At 34.8% G+C, this 13673-nt stretch overlaps 1 protein-coding gene across 1 annotated transcript in view; it reads left to right on the plus strand.

Annotated features, from left to right (window-relative positions):
- Positions 1 to 2951: 2951 nt before the first annotated feature.
- The window catches only part of tup (LIM1_Isl and LIM2_Isl domain-containing protein tup), a 70037-nt gene continuing 59315 nt past the window's right edge, over positions 2952 to 13673 (plus strand). The window contains exon 1 of the mRNA XM_028179592.2: positions 2952 to 3263. Within this exon, the coding sequence (XP_028035393.1) occupies positions 3158 to 3263 (106 nt within the window). The 5' untranslated portion in view covers positions 2952 to 3157. The remainder of the gene's footprint in view (positions 3264 to 13673) is intronic.

A 13673-nucleotide genomic window follows, 5' to 3' on the forward strand; every position in this document is an offset into this window, starting at 1 on the left:
TGATTACTTCGAGAAGTCTAAGTACTCTTCTGAATATGTTATGACATCACAATAAGTAACAATAGTCGGTTAAGACAATGAATATATTTTAATTATAATTGTGCTAATTTTCAATTTATCGAACATTTTCGGTCAGAGACTGACTACAACCCATTACGCTGAACACTTATCGCCATATGCAGTGCCGTTTTTTTTTCGCATTTCCTTCCTTTTAAAAAGATTTCTAAAATTATCGAAGCATCTGTGAAGATCGCAGATAACGTATCTAAGAGGGCATAGACTGCAGTTTATTTTATCTGTGGTTCGCACAGTTAATGACTGTTGCGTTGACAGTTGGCGCCAAAGTTTTTTGTTTGTTTTTTTTTTGCTTCATGACACACGCCTCACACGTCGATGTCCTAATTAGGATAATTAATTGTTAAGTTTGAAAAACTGTTTATTGAGCAGTTGATTGTTTAAATTTAGTGATGATTTGGTAACAAATATTGTGCGAGACGTGATATTTTTTTAATTGATAATGTATCTAAATTTATATTTATAAAAGAAAACCCCGATTTTCTTGCCAATTTCTTTTAGTGTTCCAACTAAAATCCGAATCGATGGTAGACGTGGATATTCAAAAGCGTCTGTAAGCTGCTTGAATAGTGTTCATTTTGACTCGTACAGATGGTCCTTTAAGTGATCGGCTACACCGCTGTCAATTGCCCGGCATCCAATTCCTGTGCAAACAATATTTACACTACAAAATACAGCAAGAAAACAGACGTAGCGGGTTTTTGCTATAGGCTCTGTTCAATTTACGACTGCGGTTAGTGACTCGATCTTAAGTAATGTCAGTCTATTTTAATATTAATCTGGGATATGAATGAAAATGGTTTTTAAAAAATTTCGTGTTGACTTTTTTCCGGAAATAAAAGTAAAAAATCTCATAGAAAAAGGAATTTTTATATTTTGCATTTTTCACTTATTACTAAGACTTTAAGCGGATTACTTACACTTTATTACTAAGTAAATTATCTCCGATTTTATGATGATTATACAGAGTTTGTAGTTAGCCGTAAAAAAATTACTCACACTTACAACGCACATGCAATACAATTAAACTCTACACAATATATTAAAGAAAAAATGTTTTTTTGTTTTGTTTGAAGTTGTAAAAAACTGTGTGTTCGTTATAACATGAATGCGAACGATTCTTTAAAGTTAAATGTGTAAAAACTATTTAACTGAAATATGTAAAAACTTTTTTAATTTCATTCGTTTTAAAAATATTGAAATCTAAAATTACATTAAATTACTTTCATTAAAGTAATTAAGTTACAAACGTAATCATGTTTATAAGTAGAAGATTTAATGCATTATTCTGTACTTTAATCTAATGTTTTTATGTTAAATTGCTAATGTCGTAAAGTGATCAAATAATCAATAGACATATAGTTCGTGTAGGCTATTTGTGGCATATGATTTGCTTTGACATTCAATACTTGAAGTCAATTGGCTTAGCAAATCACAGGGAAAAGTCTAAGTGTATAATTCCACCGGATATGACGTACTGAACCTGGCTAAAACTCAATTACGTCTTAGGATTGGGGACGAATTTACCTATAGAGCTGACGACTCACTGACCAATGTTTTATAGATGTTTTTAGTTTTTATTGTGGCATTTATAAATAACGACGAAACATCGTCAGATTATCTATAGCTTGTAACTGTTGGCATTGTTAATCTATATATTAATTCGTGAAGCAAAAACTTCGTACACATTTTTACGAAATTGCGCGAACGGAGAATTATGAAATTTCCCATACTTATAGAGAATATAGAGAGAAGGAGTGCAAAATGTTAATTTTTTTTTAATTATGCATAAAAATACTTTAAATCGATAATAAAAAAAACATTCTACACACTACCATCTAATTGACACACACACGCATACATACGCTTTTGTTTATTGTTATAAAATCTGTGGTCAAATTGATAGGTTTTAGGTTTATGGTCAAATTGATAACAGATTAATATTGTTTGTCTTTATGGTTATTTGTCTATAGTGTAGCTTTTCCGGAATCTGTGATTATAGTAGTCTTTGACAATAGATCCATAATAATGTTCAAACTTATAATTTCAATTAATTATAGTCGAATTTCGACTATGAGGGAACACTAGTGCAACATAAAGTTTTATTTGCTTATGTGCCAGTGGAGACTTATTTAACTTGTAATCCTTTGAGCTTGATATTTAGGTATTATTTGAGAGGTTACCCATACAAAAAAAATAAGGTCTACTTCTTCAATGAAGACTTAACAATTAAAATTATTAAATCATGCTTTCAATCGTACTGACTTGATTTACGTCCCTTATGTATAATTAAATAGATAATTGTATATTTATAAATTTACATTTCACGGGCATGTAAAATATAAACGATTTCTTTTAAAACGAAATTTTATCTCAACTCATTAAAACGGCGAAATATAAATTATTTAAAAACATCTAACCGGCTGTTAATCTTGTCCGAATTTTTTTACAACATTACGAATTAACATAAAATCGGTATCCACCGTCACGATCCGACCCGATAGGGTACACGATCAAAACACAACTCGTGGAGATCAAACAATCGTCTCGCAATTAATAACAACAAAAAATAAAAACAAAAAGATTAACACGACCAGATTAAAAACAAAGTCAAAAAACCTAGAGGCCCGATCGAACGCCATAAATCATACTCATTATAACCGAACCGGATTATTTTTTACCCGAATAAAATGTTCAAAAAAGCATCAAAAGGCTATAGGGGGGCGCCATCTTGTCGGGGTATCGATGATTAGGGCGGGATGGTACGAACCGGTCATCCAATCGCGAGCGGCAATTTCGAAAGGCGTTCGATAAGCCCACCAATGGGCTTTTAGGTCGTTACGATCATGCGCAGTTGAAGCGATCCATACAATTATACTTTTTATACGGCAGTGTGGGCTTGGCCGATGAGGTGAGCAGGCGCGCGTGTCAAACATCCTACAAATAAAATTATGCCGAAGTGCCTAAGGACATAGTGAATTTAGCTAGTCAATATTATTGGTGTTTATCGAACGTTGTTACGCGGCAGAGTGACGTGGTTTTGCGAGAGACTTCGAACGTTGGTTCAGTGTGGTCGTCAGTGATGGTGATGGCCAGCGGCGGTGGTGGAGGGCTGATACAGTCCCCACCCGACATGATGCACCATCACAATATCATGGACACTTCATCTCACGTCGAAATGATGCCAAGTCAGTATAAAATCATGTTATGTCAGACTCGATCCACATACTCTTAGTACTCTTTTTGGTGGGCAGCGGTTTGGCTCTGCTTCTGGCTTTGCTGAGGTCCATGGGTAACGGTAACCATTCACCATCAGGTGACCCGTATGCCGGTCTGCCTACAAACGCAATAATAAATGTATGACCTCTTTGTCCACTTTACACATTTTAAGAAATTTGATTAAGTCTGACTTTCATCACAATAAATAATGTCTGACCCCTGCAAAGCATTTTGACATTGCCTCACTGATTTAAAATTCGTAAAAGGATTATATTTAATGTAAATATCAAAGTTTTGTCGCCATAAATTTTCTCATTTATACTTGTTTAATATTTAAGGTACAGCTTGATGTTTCAATTTAGGCCTTAAATTTAATTAGCAATACTTTTATTGTAAAGTTACCTGTTTTGATATTTAATGTATTTCAAAGACGTTGGGCTAGAAATTATTTTTAAACACTTTTTAAAAAAAATTAAAAGTTATTTTACGAGTCTGTCAAATTTTGTATATAAATAAAAAATTCTACCATTAGCATTGTAAGAGTCTACATTTTCTTGTGATTAGAATATAGATTGAGGAAAGATAAATACCATTATTATCTTATTCGAGATTAAACAAGTTAATAGAAATTTAAAATTTAAATTTTACATATTAAATTATAAATTTTAATTTTAGTAAAATTTTGCAAAACATGTTCCGAAAATATAAAACAATTTTTCTTAAATTACCTTGCGAATACTACCATAATCTATTATAAGCATTACATAAAATTGAATTGATCATATTCATATTTTTGCAAGTTTTAATTTATTTTTTTACTTTTATGGCGCTGTGATTCATAACAATGTGATTTTTTTTTAGTTAAACAAAAGACTTACCGTCTATCTTAAAATGGAATTTGTTAAGCAACAGCACATGTTTTTAAGTGTTTTCTTTTACAAATTCTTTTACTACTATATTTTTATGATTTAATATTGGATTCGGGTGGATCGTTTGGATCCTCTGGACCGCGGAGGGATTTCGGTCCTCCCTGTGTTTTTATCAAACGTTTTATAGAGCTAAGAGGATATTTAAAACAATTAGCATTCTCAAATCTCACTGCTCGTCACTAGAGCAGAGTTCATTCATACTACTTGAGTACTTGGAAACACTGCACTGATCCGCCTTTTATTTTATCTTCTTTCCCACGCACCCAAGCTCTCAATAACTACCCGGCTCTGAGATTAACTTCTCTTCTACGCGATTTAATTTTCTGTTCAGTTTTACGATATGTTAATAATAATAATAAATAATAAATATTTAGTAACAATCACACCACGTTAACTGGTCCCGTGATAAGTTCGTAAAGAACTTGTGTTACAGGTACCAGATAACGGAAATAAATGTAAGATATTTATTATACACATACATATATTTAATATACATCCATAACCCTGGAAAAGACATTTATATTTATCATACAAATACCTTCCCTTGGCGGGATTCGAACCCGCGACCCCCTTGTGTAGTGACCATGTCACTTACCACTACACCAGACGGCCGTTGTCATCCTTTTAATGAGATTTGAAGAGAGTTCTTAGCGGTAGACATTGGCTTTGCCTCCGCTATTGTTAATGTGCATAAGCATCAGTGACTGTTTACCATTAGATAAGTCTTAGCAATCCTTTTAGTATGCTTAAGTGTGACCATTTAAATTCTTGTGGTTTTTTTGCATAGCGTTAATATTACCAATATACTGTAACATTGTTTAACATAAAAAACATTGTGCGTAATACAATTTAATTCCACAACTGCATATGGTGGTAAAATCGTTCAAGTAATCCACTAATAATATTATAAGTAATCACAACTTTTACCCTAATAAGGGTTAAAAATATAAATCTACCGACCCCTATATTGACGTAGCTCACGAATAATACCCGGAGGGATGAAACAGCCCTTAGTTATAAATCAATCCGGTGTACCCTTACTACACATTTATTGGTCGAAGTAAGCATTTTCTTGGTTCGCAAATATCGCGCTAATGTATGATCTAAAAAAAAGAAGGTTTCTACTCGAGTGACGTGATCCGTAATCGGATGATGTGAACGAACTTTTGAAATCTCCAGTTATAAATACATATATATTTTTTATATCTCCTGTTACTGTTTTTATTGTTTTGTTGTTTTGTTTTGGTTTGCTTACTATGTTGTCTGTAGACAGATAGTAGTTATAGAGATTGAGGCTTCCATCGAGATATCCTTTGAGACGTGACATACAACTACTGAGACCTTAGAACTTATATCTCAAGGTGGGTAACGCATTTACGTTGTAAATGTCTATGGGCTCCAGTAACCACTTAACACCAGGTGGGCTGTGAGTTCATCCACCCATCTAGCAATAAAAAAAATTAAAAAAACGTGCAGTGAGGTTCTCTGAAGATGTTTTTTTTTAAATCCTTAAAACTGTAAAAGAGATTTGTTAATGAGAAGATTTATTTTATACTTACAGATAAAAACGACAATTACAAACATAAAGTACTTGTATTCTTTAAAAAAACTTTCGTGATTAGTGTATTATTAATATGATGACGTGACGTCGAAAGTGCATTCTACCTATATAATAGTCCCAGTATTAAAAGTAGAACGGGTGACTGTTTCGCGGCAGAAAGAGGACTGTCTCGCGGCAGAAAGAGGCGAATCTGGTCTCTGCCCTACCGCCTATAGCAAACCTACTTATTTCCGTTAACGAACTGATTTAATGTAATTACTAGAACCTAGTGGTCCCCCTGTAGTCGAAATTCGACTATAATTAATTGAAATTATAAGTTTGTACATTATTATGGTTATATTGTCAAAGACTTATATACTTTGACCACAGACTTTAACAATAAATATATAGATAGGTATGCGTGTGTGTGTCAAATACATGGTAGTGTGTGTAATGTTTTCTTTATTGATTTTTTTATGCATAACTAAAAATATATTAGCATTCTGCACTTCTTCTCTATATTCTCTACTAGCGGCCCGCTCCGGCTCCGCTCGGGTCTTTAACAAAAATTTAAACGATATTTGACGTTGTTTTATTTTTTTAAATAAAAAAACACTTATTGCGGCATAACTATAATAGTTAGACATAATTATGCTGTCGCGACACTTTTTGTAAATAATAATGTATTCTACAAAGTCGTAGTACATTATTTTATTCTATCATCAATAGTTTTCACAGGACACGCGATGTAAAGAATATTTTAGGTAATTTTTTTACACCTTGGGTTACATTATTGAAGTTTTAGTAAGGATCCCTAATTTTTTTCAAAAAACATAACAAGCCTGTGTCGCTCGGGAATAGTGTAGCTTTCAAACAGTGAATGAATTTTTCAAATCGGTTCAGTAGTTTCGGAGCCTATTCAATACAAACAAACAAACAAATCTTTCCTCTTTATAATATTAGTATAGATTTATAATATTAGTATAGATAAGTGTGAGAAATCTTATACTCCTCTGTCTGCGCAATTTTCGTAAAAAGGGGTACAAAACTTCTGCTTCACGTATTAATATATAGAATACTTAAGACTACCTAAGAATTACTTACTTTCCTTAACTCAGACCAGAGCTTAATTTAAATGAACCTTCGCAATGGTGTCCGAGCGTAAGTTTGCCGTAAAATCTCATGTTTATCTTAACAATTAGTGCTCGAATGGAAGGCCTAAGGCCTTTTAAAATGTTTAAACAAATTAGTCGAAGGTAAACTTGTAGGAGGGGCACTAAATGCACACGGGTCGATGGCGTGGACATCACCGGCTAGATTTGTCAACACCAACACCGTTATACACCTTCAGACATAATTATGGCTGGCCAAAAATCACACATGGTCATATGGCTCCAAAGTAGGATTCCCTGTATGTAAAGAAGACCTTTTACTGGTGGTAGGACCTCTTGTGGGTCCGAACGGTTAGGTACCACCACCCTGGCTATTTCTGCCGTGAAGCAGTAATGCGTTTCGGTTTGAAGGGTGGGGCAGCCGTTGTAACTATATTTGAGACCTTAGAACTTATATCTCAATGTGGGTGGCGCATTTACGATGTAGATATCTACGGGCTCCAGTAACCACTTAACACCAAGTGGGCTGTGAGCTCGTCCACCCATCTAGGCAATAAAAAAAAAGACTTGATATCCTCCTCCCTGAGTAGCATTCCTCATGTCTGAGGATCGTGACCGTCTTCTCCCATTATCCTTCTGTGGATGATGTTTCGCCGTCTTCCTCAGTTCTCGGCGCTGTGTATGGCATGGTAGACTTGTATATAGACTTGATATACAATAATAAAATATCAGACAAAGAGCAAACAGGACTGTGAATGACGCGAATGCTTGCTTTGACGATCGAAGTTACCACCACCCTCGGTATGGCAGTCAGAAGCGCTAGTTGGTACACCGCGGAGTCAGTCTAAATAGGATGGAAGTCGCAATGGTATAACAGCCGTCCAACCCTCCGAAACATTACCGCTGATGGTGCTACCAATGCGACCAGTAATGCGAGATGCTCGCATTGCCACGAAGCCTACTTTCGATTTCAAAGATCCGATAGTGGTTGCAAAATAAAAACCGTGTCGTTAATACACACATACCAGTATTGAATAATAATGTTTGTACACACAATTTTGAGTGTTGCGATAATGCTTATTTTTAACCGACTTCAAAAAAGGAGGTGGTTTTCAATTCGACAGTATGTTTTTTTTCCCGATCCACCAACGGTGCTTTTAGGTACTTCAAGCACCGGTCATCGTTCTCGTCGAACTCGTCGCTTGCGACGAAGGGCTCGACGAGTAAATTAACCCTCAGACACAGCCCACACAGTTTCTCGCCGGATCTTCTCAGTGGGTCGCGTTTCCGATCCGGTGGTAGATTCTGCGAAGCACGGCTCTTGCTAGGGTTCGTGTTAGCAACGTCCTCAGGTTTGAGCCCCGTGAGCTCACCTACTAGTTAAGGTTCCGCTGATATAGCCTCTCAAGGCTATCAGCTTAGGTAGGAAAAAAAAAATGTTTTTTTTTATGTTTGTTACCTCATAACATGAGAAAACCATGTAAGTCTTAAATTTACATTAGTATGTGCGCAACAAATAGATAAATAACTCAATATCACGGCAACTGATTTCGATGATTATTGTTTTTAGAGTAGGTATATTAATTTGTTTTGGAATATCTTTTTTTTTCTATTTGAAGTCGGTTTCTGAAAATGAGGTTGTTAAGAGAGTGTTAACTATGAATGTGGAAGGATTTAGAGGAAGAGGTAGACCTAAGAAGAAATGGATGGATTGTGTGAAAGACGATATGGGTTCCTGGGGAGTGAGCGAAGAAATGGTATATGATAGAAGAGTATGGAAGGAGAAAACATGTTGCGTCGACCCCAGGTGACTGGGAGAAGGGCAGGATAATGATGATGATTGAAGTCGGTTTTTGTTAAAGCATGTGTATTTACAATTATGTGTATCTAATTACGTTAGAGAAGAAAAAAATGCAAGTTATTTCATGATTATAATGTTTGTCTCTGTTCTCTCTTACATTGCATAAAAATTTAATTACTTCAAATATATATTATTCATATATGTATTAGAAATAAGCAGTGACCGTAAAATGCCTTAATATGACCACGCCAAGAGCTCTCCTGAATGCGTACGAAATAAAATATGAACAGTTTAGTCAGTCAGCAGTTGCAATTTGTGTAACTATTTAGCGCGCGCGTGGAATGCGATGTAGGGTTGTCTAATACAGGTAACACGTAATTTTAACTTGAAAGTGACATATAAATCTAAGTTGAAAATAACGTATTATTCCTTTTTTTTCCTATCTAAGCTGATGATAGCCTTGAGAGGCTATTTCAGCGTAACCTTAACTAGTAGGTGAGCTCACGGAACTCAAACCTCACGACGTTGCTAACACAAACCCAAGCAAGAGTCGTGCTTCGCAGAATCTATCACCGGATCGGAAACGCGACCCACTGAGAAGATCCGGCGAGAAACTCAGTGGGCTGTGTCTGTGGGTTAAGTATAATTCCCGATCCATTAACATTATTTTAGGTACCTCAAGCACCGGTCACCGTCCTCGCCGAAGCCGGGCTCGGCGTGTAAAATTAACCCATAGATACAGCCCACTGAGTTTCTCGCCGGATCTTCTCAGTGGGTCGCGTTTCCGATCCGGTGGTAGATTCTGCGAAGCACGGCTCTTGCTAGGGCCAGTGTTAGCAACACCTCCGGTTTGAGCCGCCAGAGCTTACCTACAAGCTAGGGGCATAAGTAGAGGAAAAAATGTATAACTTTAAATTGTGGCACTACAAAGCTTTTTCTTTCTTACGAGCCACCTAGTGAGAAATGATCATAGCTACCGCTAAAGATATGCACAGCTGTCACGACTACTATGCCATATAGTCTTAGCGAAAAGTCGAGTCTGTTCTTAGCATTGTATAGCGTAGCTAACAGCTGATAAGACGATTATGAATTGCTCTAAACTTTGGCGACTAACTACATTATAAATAGGCTATTATTACTTTACGAGTTCTTACAACGATTTTTAGTTTTACTGAATTTAAATTGCCATGACCATGGGTTGTCTCTGCCCCTCTTAATTATAAATCATTGAGTTTATTCCCCATAATATGTGTTTATACGTAATATAAAATTGAACATTGAACATTTTTGTAATAATAATTTTAACCGAAATTAAAACACGAAGCCGATATGAAAACCCGTGTTTTTTTATACACTTACGTAATCTGTCAGTTGCGTATCTCGTCGAAACACAAAATAAATACATAAATAATCTTAATTTCGTTTATAGATTGGCAGCCCTAAGCCTGAATATTGAGAAGGCATTCGCAAGAACTGCTAAAAAGGCAAATACACATCGAAAGTTGTTCCCTTTCCATTAAAATATGACTGTGCGTTCGTTTATCAGCTGTTTTTGCTTATTTAAATAAAATACATATATTATTAATTTGAAACGTTCTCAGGTTAAGTTTACTGTCGTGTTTGGAGTCGGTCGGAAAGTGGATATTATGGCTCTCAGCTTAACTTCAATGTGTTTTTAAGCGTTAATAGTTCTGCATGGAGAGTTTTAAATTTATTTTATTTAACGAAATCATTTGAATTTTTTTCCTAGCCAAAAACGAAATTGACATTGGAAATCAAACCCGAAGTTTCAAACTTAGATTAGTTTTTCTAGTTTGATTGACGACGACTTATTCCATATACTAGTGGCCCCGCAGTAGTCGAAATTCGACTATAGTTAATTGAAATTATAAGCTTAAACATTATTATGGTTCTATTGTCAAACACTATTATAATTCGATAGTACAATCACAGTATTGGCCAAAATTGCACTATAGATAAATAATATTAAAGACAAACAGTATTAATCTATTTTCAATTCGACCACAGGCTTTAAACAATAACAAAAGTTTCCCAAATTAACAAAGAGTATATTTTTATGTATGTGTTGTGTCAAATACATTGTAGTGTGTGTAATGTTTTCTTTATTGATTTAAATAATTTTTTATGCATTCTTTTTAAAAAAATATTAGCATTGTGCACTCCTTCTCTATATTCTCTATAAGTGTGAGAAATTTCATACTCCTCCGTGCGTGCAATTTTCGTAAAAAGGGATACAAAGTTTTTGCTCCACATATTAATATATAGATAAAACGTTTTCATCAATCTTTATCCTTCTATCTACATAGTCATGGAGTCATTCAATATAATTGTCATCGGCTTCAAAATATCTGGTTCGCGTGAAAATCTTGTTCAAGTATCAAGTATCGGCGACGTATACTATACAATAATTTTATTGTTTTGACCCAGTACCCTGCTGCTTTTTGCGATATAACATTAAACTTTTGAAAGAACATTCCGAATTGCACTTTGAACAATCAAGTGAATATCTTCGTCCACGATATTATATTAGTCATTTATTTGAGACAACTATTTTTTTATTAATTTACAAAATGGTCGGAATTTTTCTCATGCCCTTTTTTAAATAAACAACATTGTTGCTTCATTAAGTTTATTACTTACAGAATATTTTATGTAGTTTTTTTTTGCGAGTATAAACAAAATTAAAAGTATGTATTTTTGTGGTTTAATCTAGCGTCTCTTATTGTCATTAAATTACTTCCAACGCTTCTAATACTGAACAGTTTTCATAACCACTGGTGATGACTAACCTAAATGACTTATTAGTTTATTTTGTTTTGTTTATCGGGTATCAATATGTTTGTTATACATCAGCACAGAACATTAAGAGGTAACATATACGTACATTGATATTAGACTAAGGGTTATTTGGCTTAAGCTTTATATTTGAAACGTCACAAGAAATCCATATAAAGTTTATATTTTTGGTAAAAAAAATTGTTGCGCGCAGAAGTTCACGATAAATAAATGTTCCACCAAAGTACAACTTAAAACTGTATTTATTATTTAGAACACACACAGAACACTAATTCTCAATTCGCTTCTTCCGCTTCGCTTCAGATGATCCGTTCGCTGTTTCGCTTCGAGTAGTTCCGATTACTAACTGTGTGCCATCTCTGCAACGCTTTTATGGTCGAGACGAAATCCCTAGAACTGTCGAGAATATTCCACACAAGTCGAATATTGTGTGTTTCCGCTATCTAACAATAGATGGCGTTGTACTTCTCGAGTGTTCTAGATGCTACTAGATCCTTCTATATTCGTTCGGCTATTCGGCGATAGATCGCGTTACTCTTACTGGCGTAACAATATCAACAACATCATGAAAATACAAAAATTTCTTCAGCTAATTAAATGGTGTAAGCATAATTGAATTTCGAATAAAAGCATCGAATTGTTGATAGCAATCTATCTATCTATATATAAAAATGAATTGCTGTTCGTTAGTCTCGCTAAAACTCGAGAACGGCTGGACCGATTTGGCTAATTTTGGTCTTGAATTATTTAATTTTGTGGAAGTCCAGAGAAGGTTTAAAAGGTTGATAAATATGAAAATGCTCGGAACAATTTGTTTTTTCTTAGATGTGTCCCCCGTCGGACGGTTTCTTTTTGTTTGTTTTAAGTTTATTTTATTTATCGATTGAGGCACTACGAAGTCTGCTGGGTCAGCTAGTACCAAATAAAACGGACCTTTAATTACAAAGATAAATGTCACTTAAGCCAAACCTCTCGATATAATGGTACAGCCGCGCTGTAATAGTTAAATAAACGAAAAATAATTCTAAATCACATTCTGGAACGCGAACCATACGAAATGTCGACCCGGATAGACTTGAACTTGTTGTTTTTATAAGGGGGCCCATGGACCACCTCGTGTTTATGGCTTCGGACCGGTAGCAGGTGAGGTAACACGTACCGTCTAAACCGAACCTTTTGCCACTGTTATCGACACAAAAAACCTCTGACCAGACTCTGAAACGTTGACTGACTTCAAAGTTTTTTTTTTAAACTACCTAATTTCTTATGACTAAATAGTGAGCGTTTTAAAAATGAAAAAATATAATAGTTTAAAAAAAAACTAACAAAATACGCTTTTATAGAAAATCCAACTAAAAAATAGAAAATAAATTTTAATAACTTTTATAATAAAAAATAGTGTAAGAAAAAATGATTTTATTGTAAAAAAGCGTGGAGTGCTTTTCAGGATATTATCAAAATAACCCTTCTACTCATATCTGATACCATGCACCCTATGGTCCTTAATGGGGTTAAAATCATGTTCAAAGATTCCGTTACATACTAACATACATAAGTCTGAAGCTAATAAAAGCGTATTACAAATACTTAGGCTAGATTAAGATCATTTTATTGATGTAGTTTTAAAGGCAAGATCACCTGGTCTACGGTCCGCCTGGTGCTAAGTGGTTCCCGGAAAGCTGTCATCCACTTTAAAACAAAATAAATCCCAGTTGTATAGTGTAAATGATATTTCGTCCTCAAGCTGCAACGAATGCTGGTCTAATGCAGTGATAGGCAGAATAGTTCCATATGCCTTACCACTAATCTATACTAATATATAAATCTACAGTGGTTTTTACGGATGTTCCGTTATAGCTACTGAATCATGCATCCGATTGACTTGAAACTTGGTATACATGTACTTAATGGATAGGCTAATATTTTAAATATGAGTGTTGGACTCCCTACACCAGTTGCGGGGGCGTTAATGATGAGAATCTTTGTGGGGGTGAAAAATAATAATGTTAATTTTAAATGCCCAGCGAAGCGGACGGGCACAGTTAGTACGCTTAATATTTTTAGTTATTGTTCAACTGCGCAACATACAAACTGCCACATCTAAACATTATATCAGAGTTGAATGTGTGCAGATCGAAAAAAAATATATAAACAATTTTGATATACCACACATGCGAGCC

Source organism: Bombyx mandarina, chromosome 28 (genome assembly GCF_030267445.1).
Source record: "Bombyx mandarina strain Sakado chromosome 28, ASM3026744v2".
Lineage (NCBI taxonomy): Eukaryota > Metazoa > Arthropoda > Insecta > Lepidoptera > Bombycidae > Bombyx > Bombyx mandarina.